This window comes from Giraffa tippelskirchi, chromosome 3 (assembly GCF_054371585.1).
Source record: "Giraffa tippelskirchi isolate mGirTip1 chromosome 3, T2T-mGirTip1v1.2.pri, whole genome shotgun sequence".
Lineage (NCBI taxonomy): Eukaryota > Metazoa > Chordata > Mammalia > Artiodactyla > Giraffidae > Giraffa > Giraffa tippelskirchi.
In genome coordinates this window covers 40,303,609-40,321,087 of record NC_137277.1, presented here as the reverse complement: position 1 = coordinate 40,321,087, position 17,479 = coordinate 40,303,609, and the positions used below count along the sequence as shown (strand labels likewise).

Genomic DNA, 17,479 nt, shown 5'->3' with positions numbered 1-17,479 from the left:
CTGAACTGGGGCAACAGGTGGAGGTGGGTGGAGCTAGAAAAAAGGCCCACAGAGAGCAAGCCCCACTCCTCCCCAAGTTGGAGTGATATGCATGAATCTGAGAAGAGCTGAAGGAAGGGAAGCAACATCTGCTGACCCCCAAACCACATAAACAATAGTCTGCTTACATTATCACTTCTTGTTTCTCCCAGGCTAATGCACATCTGGACTTCACTTAGTTGATGAATGAAAGAAGGGAAAGCTTTAAGCACAAATATAATTACAGCTATTACAGAACTTGTAGGAAAACATTCACATTTTTCTCCAATAGGAATGCCACTTCAACTTTCCCTGTCAAATAAATGCGACCAGCAGTTGGGCTGCTAATAACCAACTGAATTGCCCCAGAACCATTACTATAGACCCCACAAGGTGCAGAGACTAAAAGGAAGGTGTGATGGGGTATCTCATGGTCCCAGAGGGGACTCAGTGAAGGCAGGAGCTAACCATGCTGAACCTGTCCCCCCCTTGCCCCAGGGGGGCCACAGGGAAGCAGCCATCAGGAAGTCCCAGGCGTGACACTCCCTTATTGCACTTAGAAATCAGTAAGGCAAAACAAACCAACAAAAACCTAAGGACAGATCATCCCATTCTGCTTCTCGCTGCCCCAACAGAGATTTGGTCTCTCATTAGCTTGAGTCACTGCACAGTTGGCCAACAAACTTGACGAGGCTTGGGAGATGTCAAGTGACGCCATGGCTATCTCAGATTTTCCCACTGGGAAGGCGTACTCCAGCATTGCCAAGTCACAGGCGACTAGGAAGCCCTCAGCAGCCTCTGCTCCCCGACAGGCCTGGACTTTCACACCAGCCAACTTTGGTAGAATTTGCCACTGCGATCACTACTGGCTCTTGATTGTCCAGGGCAGAACTCAGCATTGGGGCAGGACAAACTGAGTTCTCGATCCCCAAATTCCTTTCCGGCCACTGGAGATGAGGGGAGAACGTGTTCTGGGAAAAAGCTTTTTGCATGCTTGTTTTGTGCAGCATGAAAAGATCAAGACCCCTTGTGTCCTGACCAGCCTCAGACAGAGGACAGGAATCTAAGAAAGCACAGAGAGGAGGGGGTTATTGCTGAGTGGCAGCACCAGCCCAAAAGGGAAGAGGAGTGTGGACATACAGAGCTCCTGGGGACAGTGGCGGGGGCAGGGGGGAGGTGGGCACACTATTAGGTATATATGAGGCAGACTCAATTCTAAGGACCATGCGGGATAGTCCCCTCCAGGTAGAGTTGACCCAGGCATATTACGGGCTCTGCGGAGATTCAGACAGAGTGGGCAACAGGAGGGCCAAGGAGCCATAGGTATTTCTAAGACTAGTGACCAGAGATGCGATGCCTGGGGCAGGGGTTATCTGTTGTTTAATTTTCAAAACAGACTGGCTGGGCCTTTGTACTTCCATGGTGCCTAGAGCACTTTTAACAGTGGGTTCCTGGGAGCAGAGATCAGTTATGAAGCCACACTGATGTTCTGTGGAACTAGGGGGGCAACAAATCTATTTCTACCTTATCCCCTCTCCCCATGTGAGCACTCAAAATTGCAAAGACCTGCCCAGGAAGCCAAACACTTCACTTTATCCCAAGGTTGAAAACAAAGTAAATCGTTTAAATCACCACATCACAAAAGGTAGCTATTTTCAAAGACTAAAAATGTCACTTGGAAATAAAGGGGAGGGGGGGGCACACAGAAATGGGTCAAGAACACAATGGTTGGAGAGGGAGGAGCTGTAAATACAGCCACCTACAATGCCACATATCTCAGAGGGGCAGGTTCCCGCTCACACGGGTTTCATAATACCAGACGGTCTATTTGTTCACAATAGTAAAGGGCATCTAGAATTAGCTACGGTAAGGGATCAAGAGTTGCCTGAAGAATGGGCACAGAAAGGCTGCGTCCGAAGATGGCCTGTCACTCAGGAGCGTGGAGCTGCTGGGCCTTCCTGTTGACCACTGTCTTGCAAAACTGGAAGAGAAATAAAATAGGAACCTTGTAAATCACTGACCGGGGAATTTCAAAAGGAGGAACGATGCCAGGCAGTGTGGTGGGGGGTGAAGAGAGAGAGGAAACTAAGGTCTGACCAGTGACAAGAAGTTGGCATCACCACAACCCATTCTGTTCTACAGTTTTATCTCCTGGAAGTTCTCCTCAAGCATGCAGGGCAGGAAAAGTAAGCAGAGGTTCGCTTCACAGCGGGTGAGATCCCAGGCCCCACTGTGCTAGAGGACAGCCAGGTTTTATTGGATAACATTATTTTTTCTCAGAGCCAGATGGGGAGCAGGGCCAGGCCTTTCGTTCTGTGCCTAAGCCCCTCTGAGCTGCTGGAGTAAGAGCAAGTCTGGAGGCTCTGGGAGCTGACAGAAGGATCTTGGGAAAGGGTGACCATGTGAAACAAGGGACATCCCAACCTGGTCCTATGACCTGGGCAGAAATACTCTCCCAGTACCTGAAAGATGCTGTCTCTGATGGGGACAGTCTGGGATCAGAGGGTACAGAGAGGAAGGAAATGAAGCACCAGATCCAATGAGGACCACTAGGAAAAGTTGTCTGGCCAGCGAATTTTCCAAGGGAGGGGCAGGGAACGGCTCTGGTCCAGGGGTAAAGGAGCAACCAGAAGACCAGCTTCCACTTGAAATGGCTCCACTCACGGGAGGAAAAGTAATTAGGTGCAGATAAGCTTTGATTCTCATCCCCTGCCCCCTCCCCAGCCCCATGTCCCACCACCCTGCCCCTGTTTCTAGTGGATATGTATCCAATACATGGATCCCTGAAATGTCTTAAAAGCCATCATCTGTTTCAGTGGAAGCCCGAGAGCTCTCTGGAATGATGACCATCATTACGACTAGAGGGCAGGATGAGGAAAGAGGCGAGGACCCAGACTGATGACTGATTTTGGCGTCTTGAGATGTGCTCAGTGAGAAACTTAGTACATACGGTGCAGGAGGGGGAGGAGTGGCTTTAGTCGTCTGCCGTCATGCCTTTCACTGGGTCCTTTTGTCTCATCTGCAACAGAAGAAAACAAGAGAAATGGAAGGTGTTTGCTGCTGCTGAAACTCCACCACAGGTACAAATTCCTCCTCCTCCTCAACCCTGCCAGCAGATAGGATAGAGCATGTATTTTGCGCACAAAGCAAATCGGAAGAATTGAATTCTGCGTACACAAGGCCAATGCCATACTATTTATAGCTCTGTCACTGGTCCCACCACCCATGATTTCTAGTTCTCTCCCCTGCGTCTCAGTGTTGGGGTTTAGTTCTTAAGCTCCTCTCTTTCTTTCATTCATTCAACAAATATTTATGAAGCATCTTTTTTTTGGCAAGGCACGGTTCCCAGCCTGAAGAATCAGCCATGAACCAAAACAGACCAAGTTTCCCCTTAGGGAGCTTACATTCTGGGACAAAGTAAGGGGAGGACAGACAGACTAATCCGCGTCAGATGTGGCTGTGGGCTGCTGGGATGGAGAATGGCTCTATGGAGGTGCTGTTTTACGAGCTGCCTGGGGAAGGCCTCTGATAAGTGACGTCTGAGCAGAGACCTGAAGGAAGTGAGGCAGGAAATCCTGTGGGTACTCAGGGGTGGCGGGGAGCGGGGGCAGAGGGAACAGCAATTCCCTCTCCTGGGCTCTGCTTAGAGGCTTCACCTGGGACTTGCATGTTTCCAGGGCGGGCATGTGTGCGTGCATGTATGTGTGCACCCGTGTGGGGGCAGGTTCCATCCCTGGTTGGGGAAGACCCCACATGCTGCATGACATGGCAAAAAAGAAAAGAGGTTTTGCCTAGTCTGCCCAGTCAGCCAAGTGGGCACAGGGATGGAGAGTGCAGGCGGCAGATCTCAGCTTGGCAGAAGTGCGAGGCTGCTGGAGAACAGGACAGGGTCTTCTCTGGGAGCACTGAGTGGTCCCTGTCCCCCGCACCTTTCAACAACAGTGGACACAGCTTCTTGCTGGGAACACCATGCTGGCGATTGCTCTCAAATCCTTTCCAACTTGAAAACAGATTCTAATTGCAGGATGTCTATAACATGTCTATTATAACTTCCCATTAGACATGTCTTCACTGTCCATGAATTTTCTGCGCCAGGTTCAATCTTTACTCATTCAACAACTTTTGAGCCCCTCAGAGCATAAGCGCTGGAATCAAACTGCCTGGATCGCATTCTGGCTTCATCACTAAATTGTGACCTTGAACAAGTTACTTCACTGCTCTCTAAGCCTCAATTTCTGTAATAATAAAAATAGAGATAATAATAGACACTACATATGTCATGGGGTTGTAGTGAAGATTAAGATATTCACGGAGAGTACTTAGCACAGAGGAATGCTCGGAACCCTGTACATGTTATCAGTCCTGTTATGTCTTTGTTCTAAATAGCATAGTGAACATGCCATGTGCGCATGCAACACTCAAGAAGCTGCATGTTTAACCTACAGCCTCCTCAGTTGTGCTTTATTCTCTAGTCAGCCACATTGTCCAGAGACTCTATCTCATCACTAGTAGCTCTCCACTGGGAAACATCTTTGAATATACTTCCTGCCACATTTCAAACCAATGACCATTGTTTACCACCCCCCTGCCAACTATTATAAATCAGTGAGCCCAAGTGGAACCTGGACACGAGAGAAACATTCTCCCAATCCTCCCCAGAGGCTCCCATAGTCACTCCCTACTTCTAATGATTACTGTGATTATATCTAAGCTCCTAGCTTGGTCTTTCAGGCTAGAGTTTCCTCAAAGTCTTTTTCTTTCCTTGGCTGTGCTGAGCCGCTTGTGGGATCTTAGTTCCTAGACCAGGGACTGAACCTGAAGCCACAGCAGTGACAGTTCCTAGCTCCCTCTTGGAATGCCTCTCCCCTGTAGATTTTGCTCAAAACTCACTTTCTTTTTTTTTTTTAAAACTCACTTTCTTGAATGGTAGCTTTAAATTTGTATTGCTCCTATAATTTCGGTTATCCATAGTAATTAATATATTACTTTATAAGAGCTTAACAAACTCAAGATTTTTCTTGAGTCAAATTTTTTAAAAGACGGAAAGTTACCCTTGTGGTGTGAGGTTGGAATTGGAAGTATTTGTGTGAACACAATAGATCAGAGAGATATAGAAATAGCTACAGATGTTAAAATCCCTCCGCGTCATCCTACGAGGAGGTCTGGGATCAGCAACACTCCAACAGTGATGACCACACCCAGGTGAGAAAAGGTAACTTCACCAGGACTGGACAAGAAGAACAGGCAGAATACAAGGAAAAGAACACCGAGTCTGTGACCTTTTGGTCTGAAATACAGACGCTGGATCTAATCACGCAGAAGCACTGGACAAACCCCAACTGAAACACCTTCTACAAAATGACTAGCGTATAACCTCCATGAATGTCAAGGTCATGGAACTCCCAGAAAACTGAGGGGCTGAGACTAGGAGGGTGCACTGGTTGATGCTGTCTTACCCTTTCCTTCATATGCTTCTTGTCATTTTCATTAAGTTTGAAACTCTTTCAGAAAACAAACAAAAAAAGAAACTCCTTCAAAATAATTACAAAACCCCCCACCCCACCCCCAAACCAGAAATGGGAACTTCCCTGGTGGTGCAGTGACTCCATGCAGGGGACCTGGGTTTGATCCTTGGTCAGGGAGCTCGATCCCACATTCCACAACTAAAGATCTGGAGTGCCCACAACTTAAGACCCAGTGCAGCCAGCCAAATAAATGTGAAAGAAGACAGAAATGCACTCATTACATGTCTGCTAGCTAATGACCATTCATGTACATTTTCAACAATCAAAGAGGCTAAGGTTTAGTATCATGGGAACAAAGCTGTTTGGGTCTCAAGCAAATACCTGTAGATCCTGCGAGCTCACTGCCTGGCTTGAATTTACTAACGCAAAGCCAGGTCCTGTTCTCCTACTGCTTGAAATAAGATGCAACTTCCTATCAGGAAACACGATAGCTTCCTTTACTCTCAAAGACAAGGTCCCCCCACACAGGGTGCACTGAAACAAAAATGCATTATTTCATTCTTATAATGAAATGTTCTAAGAATGCTTATTTCCTGTTTCCTGGGGCCTAAAATGAGAGATTTTATCTAATGTTTGTAGTGTTCCTCAGATCAAGCCATTACCGGCTATCTATGTACATACAGTCGAGGAACATGAAAATAGAAGCTCCAGTCCTGGATGGTTTCTCTTTAGCAGTGGTTTGCTCTAGGGAATGAGGCCAGGGAAGAAAGGGACTTTTATTCATCTATTTATTTTTCTTTATTTATTTGGTCTTCTTTTTTTTTTTTTTTAATATTTTTCTCCATCTTTTGAAAATTGCTTTTCCTATAAGTATGAAATACACCTTTGACTTAAAGGAACTTGTAAAAGTATCAGTGTCAGTTTCCTGGGTGTGATATCATACTATCATTTTGCAAGAGGTAGCCACTGGGAGAAACAGATCTCCTCTCTGTATTATTTCTTACCCCTGCATATGAATCTCACAATCATCTCAAAATAAAAAGTTCAGTAAAAAAATTAAGCTAGAAGGAAATCTAAAAAAGAGGGGATATATGTACATATAGCCGATTCACTTTGCTGTACAGCAGAAACTAACACAACACTGTAAAGCAATCATACTCCAATAAAAATTAAAAAATTAAGCCAGTAAAAAAAAATCATTTATGACACTGAATAGTAACCACAAACCTGTTCTGAAAGCACATAAATACAAGGCAAATGTAGAACTGATTTTAGAACTTCTTTAGAAACCTACTCTATAAACAGGTTCAGCCTTTTGGGGAAGAAATCTGGCAATAAGTAACAAGAATTTTAATCCTCTAATTCTACTTGTAGGAATTTATTCTAAGTAAATAATCCTAATTACCCAAACAATGGAGTGCATAGAAATTTTTCATCATGGCATTATTTATAAACAATGAAAACCTGCAAACAACATGAAGGAAAATCCAACACGGGGCAACAGTACAGAGCAAGATGTAGCTACTGTGACAAACATGTATGTGAAGGAACTTTTTTCCTGGTTTAAATGCTGTTATAATGCTTAGAGAAAAGTGAGAGGACCACCCAGGCTTGTGCAGTACCATCAGAACTAAGTAAAAATGTGTAAGAATTCTTAAAATGTTTACAGTGGTTGTTTTTAAATAGAGTACAAGTGTTTTTTTCTATTTTTTTGCTTTCCTAAAAACTGTTTAATGCTTATACATTACCTTAATATCGAAAAATTTAAATATTTAAAAAGAAAATAAAGCTGCTCCCCTATTTCAAGATGTTGGTCAGTGTTCCAGGTGGTCTGCTCTGGGGTCAATCACTGCTGGGCAGGGCGGAGGGAATTAAGACTCCAAGGACAGCATCGGCCTCAGAAGAACTCACTCTGCCCTCTGCAGGCACTACGGGAATCTCAGATACAATCTTCCACAGCCCAGCATGTGAACCAGGCACTGAGCGTTTTAATCTGAAGACCCTTGTCTATCACAATCCCAAATGGGGAACTCTGGAATGTAGTATCCTGCCAGGCACTTCACTGCACAGGGATGTTTAGGTAATTGATAGATAACTGGTCCAGTGTATAAGACTTAAAATCTAGAAGTGATGGTGAATCATCAATCAAAAAGCCAGAGGATGAAGCAAGGGCCCTCTTCATCCATACTAAAGTAATGAGAAAGAGACAGGTACATTCAGACTCAAGCAAATGGACAGGGAGATTGTCTACAGAGATGCTCAGAGACAAGCCCGCCAGGTGAGTCCACAGAGCAAAGAGTGCCATGAAGCTGCTGAGCTCCATCCCAAAGTACAAAGTCCAGAAGGGATGGGCAACGGAGGGGTCAGAGGAGCCAAAAGAGTTAGAGAGGAAGGCCCATGAGGGAAGACGGGGACGAAAATGCTGCGGGATCTTCAATCATATGTTCTTTGCTGTTTTTCAGCAAATGTTCTAGAGAGTCCTGTAAACAGGGAAACAAGTTTTTCTTTTTTTTACAATTTTTAAAATGAGTCTTCTTCTCGCCATATCACTATCTAGAGTTAATGACCAAGGTCCAGGAGGTACCTGTTCTCTGAACTAGAAGATATCCTTAACTTCTCTGCAAAGAATACCTATGGTACAGGTAGCCAAGAGGATGTCATGACAATACATGTCAAATGTTTGCTTACCACACATGACAGGCACATGGTAAGACCTCAATAAATGTCAGCTTCTATTAATAATAAAGAATGTTATTGTATGGGAATTCCCTGGCAGTCCAGTGGTTAGGACTTGGTACTCTCATTGCTATGGCCCTGGGTTCAATCCCTGGACAGGGAACTAAGATTCTATAAGCCACAAAAAACAACTTATTGCAAATCAACTATGTACTTCAATACTTCAATTAAAAAATATGGATAGATAAATATGTTTATGACTGCCATGTTCATAAGACAGTGAGTTCCCCATTACAGGAGGTGCTCAAGCACAAGCTAATGTGGAAGCGCAGAGAAGACTCAAGCACTGGCCACATAATTAGACTAAATGACCTTTAAGGTACTTTCTTCCACTTTTGAGATTACGTGTTTCTTAAGAGCAGGAGAGGAGGGAGGGGAAGGGAGAGCCACTGCTCCCCCACAGGCACACATTTCCTGACATTTTTGTTTTTAGGGCAAAGGACTAATCTCTTGATCCCTTGTTTCTCAAATCCTTGAGCCTCATCCAAGAATGGTGGGTTCACCTCCCAGAAGGACAAGAATTATGGCAGGGGTGACTGTGGCCTTATAGTAACCTCTTGTAACTCATAACAACCCACCCACACCAGACTGCTATGCCTTGGTTTAAAGAATAACAGTCATAATTTCTATCACAAACTTGTAATTAATCATCACAGGTTGGATGCAGTACAAGCATTTACTGCTATTTCTCCCCCAAAGCTTAGCATGATGACGGTAAAGGAATTAAAAAAAAAACAAAGATGGAAAACTACAAAGACAACGAGAATAGAGGAGACAACAGCAGGCAAGAGATGGAAACAGCATTCTGGAAGGCGAAAGGAGGACGGAGGAGCAGCGACTAATCTGCAGAGCAGCAGGAGCTGCGGGTGAGGAGGGCAGCCAAGAGGGAGCAGACCCTCTAGTGCTGCAGGTTCTCCAGAAGCTTGGGAACCGGCAGTGCCAGGGGCCTCTACATGGAGGGAGTGCAGCTGGGGTTAGAAACAGGTGACTTCTTTGCAAGTGGAAATAAAGAAGAGTTTGGGTCTGGCGTGCCCTGGTGTTCCCTCCCCTGGTTCTCAGCCTGTCCCCAGGACCTTTCCCTAGATCAGCTCCCAGAACGCTGGCCTTGACTAGCCCCATGAGAAAAAGGCTGGGGTGTCCTTTCAAAGCAAAACGAGCAGCCCAAGAAAAACAGACTCAGGAGCCTGAAGTGGGGAGCCCCAGTGGAACCATCTGTCTACCCTTCAGTAAGCCCAGCCACTGATTCAGAACTCGGGTGAACTCCGGGAGATGGTAAGGGACAGGGAGGCCTGGCGTGCTGCAGTCCTTGGGGTCGCAAAGAGTTGGACACAACTGAGCGACTGAACAACAATAACAACAACTGATTGAGAGAGCTTCATCCACTTTTTGGAGCTTCACTCTTCACTGTGAATGGACAGCCAAGGACCCCCAGTCATTTGAGGGAAGCCCCTAACAGGAAACATTAAGTCCAATGGGGAAGAGGAGCTCAGAGGAAACAATGTTCAGGGGGAAGTGGTACCTCAAAACCAAATGCAAGAACCAAACCCCATGCTTCAGGAAAGGAAAATGATGCCAAGAACAGAACAAGAAGTGCTTAAGAATGTCTATAAATTCAATAGAGGAGACAAAAGTTAACTTCAGAAAACCTCTCCTAGAAAGCACACAAAAAAGGAGACAAAACATAAGAAAATTAGAAGGTTGATTCATGATGTCCAACTTCTAACAACAACAAAAAATTCCAGAAAGAGAACAAAGAGGACAGAGGGGAGAAAATGATGAAACGGGACACAAAACATTTTCCAGAACTGACGAGATCTTCAGATTAAAGTGTCCACAGTGGGAGCAAAATGAATGAGAATGAACCAACCTCAACCACTGATACTGTGTAACCAACCCAACCACCCACCCCGGTAAGACTCAAAGACACAACTTCATGATACAGACACAAAACTAACCTAACTAACAAGGAGGGACGCGTTTACTAACTTCCTAAGAAAACCAGAAAATTATCCACGGAAGAAATGAAAATCAGAGGAGATGACAGGGTTCATATATATGTATATGTGTGGCTGAGTCCCTTCACTGTTCACCTGAAGCTATCACAGTATATATTAACTGGCTATACCCCAATACTAGAGAAGGAAATGGTAACCCACTCCAGTATTTTTGCCTGGAAAATTCCATGGAGAGAAGAGCCTGGTGGGATACTGTCCTTGCAGTCGCAGAGTTGGACATGACTGAGCTAATGTATGTATACCCCAACACAAAATAAAAAGTTCAAAAAAATAAAAAGGATCGCAAGGGGCTACTTCTGGGGCTGCAACCATGGGGATACGGCAGAAGAAGCCAGTGTCTTCCTCGTAAGTGTGGGATACTGCCTGAGCGTAAAACCTATAAAAATACTTGTGGGGTGATGGCACTGACTGTGGTGACAGTTTCACGAATGTCTGTTTATCTGCAAACTCCTCAAGATGTACACATTAAATAGGTGCAGCTCTTTGTCAGTCAGACCTCAATAAAGTGGCTTTTTTTAAAAATGAGAAAAAAAAAACAACTCTGAAAATAAATCTTTGATAAAAATATTTTTAGAAAGAGGAAAAATAAGAAAGGAAAGCGACACGTGAGCCAGAGGTACAGTCAGCACAAAGGTCCCATGCAATTGCTAACGGGGTCAGAACACGTCCCCCCCCCCCCCAGTGGTTTTCCTTTCTCTTCCACCACCAACTATTTAAAAAATTCCAGTTCCAAGGAGGGATTTCTGCATTTGCAGTTATCTTGGACAATATAGATCATCCAAACTTTTGGCACAATTATCCACAGAATGGAGAAACAAAGACAAGGGCTGAACTCTGTGAGGACGAGTTCCCTCGAGCTGTGGACCTGAGGGAGGCAGATTCAGCAGATCCCCTGGACAGCCTGCCCTGCACCAGGAATTTGTATTTGACCCCAAGAGTATAAAAGGCTGTTGGCCAACATTTCCGTGACCCTGGGGTATTCTGGCCGGCTTGGCAGCAACAGGCAACTGAAGCTGCAGACTGAAACCTCAAAGGCTCTGTCCCTGTTCCTCCATTTGGTAACTTGTTTCTTTTCTTTTTGGTCAGGACTCAGGTGACCACAAGATTCAAGGCTTCTCTCTTACACTGTTAGAATCGCCAGAGCTCTAGACATCAAAACCTACCACTTCCTGAAGATCTTTAGCAGAAGAAGTAGGACTTGTGTCCAAAATCCTGCCACTTCCCTGGAACTGCAGCTGAATGAATAACTTAAATATCTGCCTTCAACAGGAACTCACTCAGCAAACCGCCGCAACCAGTGAGTCAGCCCAGAAGTGTCATCCTGGAGGGTAGAATCCATTCCCCACGGGGCTCCCCCTCTAAGGAAGAGCTCGTGGGCCCACTTTCCACTGAGACCAGCACAATGCAGCGGGAGCACCAGTGTAGTGGGGGGCACCTCAGACCTGGGCCTGCATCTCATCTGAGGCCCCGCTGGAGGCCAGGCACGGCTGTGCAAAGCTCTGCCTGCCAGACACCCGGGCTCTGTGCCAACCCTCCCAGGGCAAGGAGGGAGAAACGGATGGCAGTTCCCATGTAACAGAGCTTCCTGCCTTATTTTTAACCCCAAGAGGAGGCAGGAGGGAGACCCCGATGGCATTTAGAGGAAGGCGAAGCGGCCGAGTGACTGAGTACTATGGCTCCTCCTCCCTTGACTGACTGTGTCACCTGCAGGCTGTATGACCCTGGGCCCCTTCTTGAACTCTCAGCGCCTCTACCTCCTCACCTGAGTGTGGGGGTATCAGCGGCACCCCCTCACAGGGGTTGTGAGGACCACAGGAGATGGGCTGAGACCAGGCGAAGCCCTCCGAATGATGCCTCACACATGGTGGGTGCCTGAATGCTATTTACTAACAGTATCCTCAGAAGGAGTCTTGCAGGCAGGCAGCCCCAAATTCCTCAAAGGAGGCAAGATGGGTGCTAGGTCTTCAGGCTCCCATGGAGCGGCAGATAGCTCTCCTTCTGGGAACCATGCCAAGCCAGAAAGAAAAAAAAGGGGGGGGGGGCAAAGGCTCCAAACTCTAAAATAGCTCCAATACCATTAAAGAGGGATTGTGGTGTGCGTTCCGCCACTGTCCTCTGTGGGTTACGTGCGTGCTATTCATGGACCAGCCCAGCCTGCCTCCACCTCCCAGGGCCACCTCCGCCTCTGCAGCCCAGCACGGTTCCCCCACCCAGCTCTGAAGAACCACTGCAGCAACTGTATTACTCACTTGGCATTCAGCACAGCCCGCCATATCTGTCTCTCTGGATATGCCAAGACCTCGACTAGACTGCAAGTTCAAGAGCACAGGCTGCTTTCTTCCTTGTAGTTCCCATATCGCCTGGGAATGGGATTAGACCTTACCCACAGTGGATGCTGACATGTTCCTAGAACCACAGGACGGTGCCCTCAGTGAGCTGCCCCGGCATGACGGTCTCCTAGCGGACAGCCCCGGAGTCTCCTCGGGCCTCCCACGTACCTCATCTAGCTGTCTCTTCGTCTCGTCTTCCATCCTTCGAATGTCGTCCATCGTCAGGTCGACCCATTTGTCCAGCCAACAGAACAGCTGCCGGTGGAAGTTTGTAAACAGACGCCTCTCTTGCTATAAAAAGGAGGGACCCAAGTTAGAACCGGAAGATGTGGGCCGCTGCGGCAGCCCTCTTGCCCACGCCCTCCATGCCAGCACCCACACTGTACTGGGAAGGTTGGGGGAGAAGTAGTAGGTACTGGCTGATCTGGATCGGTCCTCCAGTCCCTCAGGTCAGTGACCCTTGCCTCCACATTTCTGACAGGTACAGCCTCAAGTCAGACAAGCTCCCCTGGAGAGGGTGGTGCCTACCTTGCCCTGAGGCTCTGCGCCCAAGACAGGCAATCCATGAGCCAAGATCCCAAAATAACTGTGCCCAGTTTCCTCCTTGTCTCTGGAGCCTAAAGACTAGGTTAAAACTCACCAGCAGCAGGGGGATTCCCTGGCAGTCCAGTGGTTAGGACTCTGTGCCTCAACTGCCCAGGGCTCGGGTTCGATCCCTGGTCAGGGAACTAAGATCATGCATGCTAAGTGGCATGGCCAAAAATAAGCAAATACAACTGGTCAGCAGCTATGAAATGTTGCTCGATTTTATCAGACTCTCACACATCAGAGAGAAGGCTATAGAAACTTCTTAAGTGCCATTTGGGCAAGTTACTCAGTTTTCCTGGGTCTCTCATTTACACACGTTATTACTTTCGTTTGATATTCTCTTGTTAAAAAAAAAAGGGAAAAAAATGCCTTAGGTTTATCTAGTTCAGTAATTCAGGGTACTGGAGAATTTGGTTCATAGTACTTTTTGCCTTTTGGTGTCAAGCAAAGATCCTGAGTTTTATTTGCCATTTAATCATAACAAGCCCCCTCCTGTTTCCTTCTTTTGCCTCGGTTTTCTTCCCATTCGCATGTGGTACCCCTGGATGGACAGCATTAAACTCTTAAGAGTCTGGTGCAAGGGGAAGTGGGGGTCTGGGAAATCAGACCTAAAATCCTGATACAAGGATACAAGGATACAAACCACATGGGTTGTATGATCTTCTCTTGTCGGGCAAAACATCCCCCACCAACACACGAAGGCCTCCCACCCTGGTCACTTACCTTATGTATAAAGTTTTCCACTTTGTTCTGCAGGCCCCACCACTTGAACTTGACAGTAACCAGTTTGTATGCACACATGTATGGGCAGTCTTTCTGATTTACAAGTTCTTGCTGTATTAGAAACACACCCACAGGCAGACAGGTAACTAAGAGGGCCGACCTCTGGCTTTCCCTTTGTGCCCCCCACCCCCCGCCCCAGTTCCCCACCTCCAGGAGGGAAGCCCAACCACACTGGCCCCAGCACCCCCCTGGTGGTAAGAGTGTGAACTGCACCTTCCAATTGGGGCCCAAGGGTCCTCGGCCTGTTTTGATAGATTTAAATTTTGCTGGGTCCTCTTCTGCCTTGTAATCCTGTCAGAAGTTGGGGGGATGGGGGTGGGGGTGGGCGGGAAGAGAGAGGGAGAGAGAAAGAGATCAGATTTTCTACCACAGTACAGTTCATACCATTCTTGATGCTTTTGGTGCAAAGAAAACATGGGAAAGTCTATAAACAAGATATAGAACTGTTTATATTTGCCTCCGAGGAGAGCTCTCTGTGATTTTGTCTGCCAGGGCTTGTTTTCAGTTTTACCAGACTGTGTGAGCAGGCCTGGATTTCCACTGTTTAAGATGGGGATTTGCAACCTGGAGTGAACATCCAGAGCACCAGGGAAGGTGTTTTCAAAATACAGTTGACCCTTGAGCAACGCAGGGTGATTTTAAAAAACAGGTAATTCTAAAACAGCAGCTGGAGCTGAGAACAACCAGCCAGTCATTTCTGAAATTTTCCAGTCCCACCTCTCTCTGGCTTGTTCTCCTTTTGTTTTTAAACTGCCTTGTTTTAATAAAATCATTATTGGAAATGTTCAACGTATAGACTTTATCCCCTTGTGTACTACTGTCAATCTCCCTTCACTGATTTAAAATGCAGTCAATGCTGTGTTAATTAACAGTAACAAAAGTTTTCTCTTGGGTGTTTCTGTGCATTAACTAATGTGGGCAAGGGAAAAACCAAACTCCTTATAGCATCTACTTATCAAAAATAACAAAGATAGCCAATCACATGTGTACACATACAGTCCTAAAACATCTTCCAAAGTGAAGGAGATTATTTATTTAACCTTCCCCACCTCTGCTTCTCTCCACTCATATGAAACAACCAGAATCAACAAAATACTCAAAGGGCCATACTCTTTCTTGGCTAGTGTTTCTGTTTGACAGTTATCTGGGGATGTTCAGTTTGAGGTATATAGATGCACACTTAGGATCTATTCACGTTGCTATATATGTTATACTTCAATGAAAAGTTTTTGTTTTTTTGTTTTTGTTTTAAATCCACTAATCTTTTGAGGATAGGAATGGGATATTAGGCCAAGAAGCACAAGATTGTACATCTGGGCCACTATTTGCCTGGTGGTATCCTCAAGTCAAGATAAGGTGATTCTTAACACTCTTTTAGAAAATAAAATACTCAAGAGAGAACTTCCCTTTGACCCAAGTTGGTACGATTCCTTGGTTTCTCTGACATAAGTGACTTCTGCATCTCAAGGGCCACCTGTACAGCTGAATAGTTCCTACCTTGCTAAGTACTTGGCTTCGATCTGCAATGTCTATATATACGACTTCCACATGTTTCCATGCCTCAGGCTCCAGTTTATGCACCTGCAGGAACAAGGGGGACCACTCATTATGTACAGTTTAACAGCTACCACATCCTTTACCCAGAATGGACATCTAACAGCAGCTGTTCCCATAGCCACAGACATGAGATTCCTACCAGTACAAACAAAACTATCCAAAGGAGTGGGAGGATGAATGAATTTTAAGTGGACACACATTTGAGAACTAATGCTCTGATTTTTCAAGCTAAATATGACTGCAGCAGCCCAAGACACTCTCCAGGCTCCCCTAGCACCTACTTTATTTCCATCTGTTCCCCCTTTGTAAAGACTGCATATTCCTCTTGTGAAGATGCTGCCTGCTCAGCCATATACTGCTTATTTTGATGTTCTTAATAACTAACTTGGAACTTCCCTGTGGGCCAGTGATTAAGACTGCCTTCCAATCCAGGGAGCTAATATCCCTCATACCTTAGGGCCAAAAAACCAGAACATAAAAAACAACAGAAGCAATACTGTAACAAATTCAAGGAAGACTTTAAAAATGGTCCACATTAAAAAAAGGTAAAAGATCTTAAAAAAAGATAAAAATTAACTAACTCAAAGAGGTGGTATGAGATAAAAAATTCTGATACAAGTTCAAACGGTACAAAAGGATATGATAAAAAGTAACTCTTTCGTGTCTCTCAGTCAGCTCCCGAGTAACACCACTGTAGAGAGTTTCTTTTAATACAGAAGGTAGCATATATTTTACATCCTTTTTTTTTTCCCATTGAACAGTATCTCTTGAAGACTGTTCCCTATTGGCTCTTTTTAATGGCTACATAGTATACAACTACATGGTTGCACAATGTTTTTTTAACAGGATCCCACTGATGGGCTCTTATGTTGTTTTTAACCTTTGGCTACACCAAGAATGGCTCAGTCATAAAAATCCCCCTGCCAATGCAGGAGACTTTGGTTTGATCCCTGGGCTGGGAAGATTCCCTGGAGGAGGAAATGGAAACCCATTCCAGTATTCTTGCCTGGGATATCCCATGAACAGAGGAGCATGGCGGGCTAAAGTCTGTGGAGTCGCAAAAGAGTTGGACTTGATGTAGTGACTAAACAAACACCAAGAATGCAGCAATGAATCTCCCTGTATATTAAGTTATTTCACACATGTGAAAACATAACTATAGTATAAATTACTAGGTGTGGAACTGCTAGAGTAAGGGACAGGTATATTTTAAATCTGAGGAGTTACTGGCAAATTGTGCTGTCTAGAGGCTGTAATTTTGATGGGCTTTTTTTCAGGGGTGTGGGGAGGGCACTGCACAATGTGCCTTGTGGGATCTTAGTTCCCTGACCAGGGACTGAACCCAGGCCCAGGCAGTGAAAGTGCTGAGTTCTAACCACTGGATGGTCAGGGAGTTTGCTCATTTTGATGTTATAAAAATTCAGCTCCTCTGTGCCAGGAGTTGCATTTTAGACCAACCCCAGCACTAGCAGAAGGTCCTTGAAAGCATCTTGGAGATCATATTTCTCAGATTAGAGACAGAGCAATCTCATGCTGGTAGGACAGATCTAGGCACAGGCTGCGAGCTTCCTGGCCAAGAAAAACGGGACCGTGGTGAAGACCCCTTGGCAAGGATAGAGTCTCAACACCCTGTCCTGAGGCCTGAAAGTCCTCGGGGGTCTTGGGAAGTGCTACTTACATTCTCCAGGGTCCCAAGATCAGGTTTGTGCCAGGTTTCAATTTTGATCAGAAAGTCTTCTTTCATGTACTCATTCTGTGGGAGGGGGAAAAGGACACCTTACAGTCACTAGGCTCAAAGCTGGAGAGTAACCAACCCTCACCACCCGCTCAGGGCAGATAAGAGACCCCAGCCTCTGCCTTGTACTAACAGCTCATGTACTGGGAGCCCGCAGTATGCCAGGCGCACGTTACCTCCCTCAATCCTCACCCCAGCCTGTGAGGGCTGTGGTAACATGACCCTCATCTCACATTTGAGGAAAGTGAAGTT

At 45.8% G+C, this 17,479-nt stretch overlaps 1 protein-coding gene and 1 long non-coding RNA gene across 3 annotated transcripts in view; one reads left to right on the top strand and one right to left on the bottom strand.

Moving 5' to 3' along the window:
* Nucleotides 1–1,668: 1,668 nt before the first annotated feature.
* PITPNA (phosphatidylinositol transfer protein alpha) overlaps nt 1,669–17,479 on the bottom strand; it is a 34,385-nt gene continuing 18,574 nt past the window's right edge. The window contains exons 6-13 of the mRNA XM_081580108.1: nt 17,171–17,245; nt 15,433–15,516; nt 14,149–14,226; nt 13,876–13,986; nt 12,733–12,855; nt 12,484–12,594; nt 2,969–3,037; nt 1,669–1,999 (exon numbers count right to left, since the gene is read on the bottom strand). Coding sequence (XP_081436234.1) covers nt 2,993–3,037; nt 12,484–12,594; nt 12,733–12,855; nt 13,876–13,986; nt 14,149–14,226; nt 15,433–15,516; nt 17,171–17,245 — 627 coding nt within the window. The 3' untranslated portion in view covers nt 1,669–1,999; nt 2,969–2,992. The remainder of the gene's footprint in view (nt 2,000–2,968; nt 3,038–12,483; nt 12,595–12,732; nt 12,856–13,875; nt 13,987–14,148; nt 14,227–15,432; nt 15,517–17,170; nt 17,246–17,479) is intronic.
* On the top strand, nt 3,040–14,728 carry LOC145542060 (uncharacterized). 2 transcript variants are annotated; one of them, XR_014079556.1, is made up of 4 exons: nt 7,409–7,563; nt 8,041–8,190; nt 8,919–9,085; nt 11,321–14,728. It is a non-coding gene; the product is annotated as an uncharacterized LOC145542060 (long non-coding RNA). The 2 variants fall into 2 exon arrangements; XR_014079557.1 differs by lacking the exons at nt 7,409–7,563; nt 8,041–8,190; nt 8,919–9,085 and adding an exon at nt 3,040–3,098.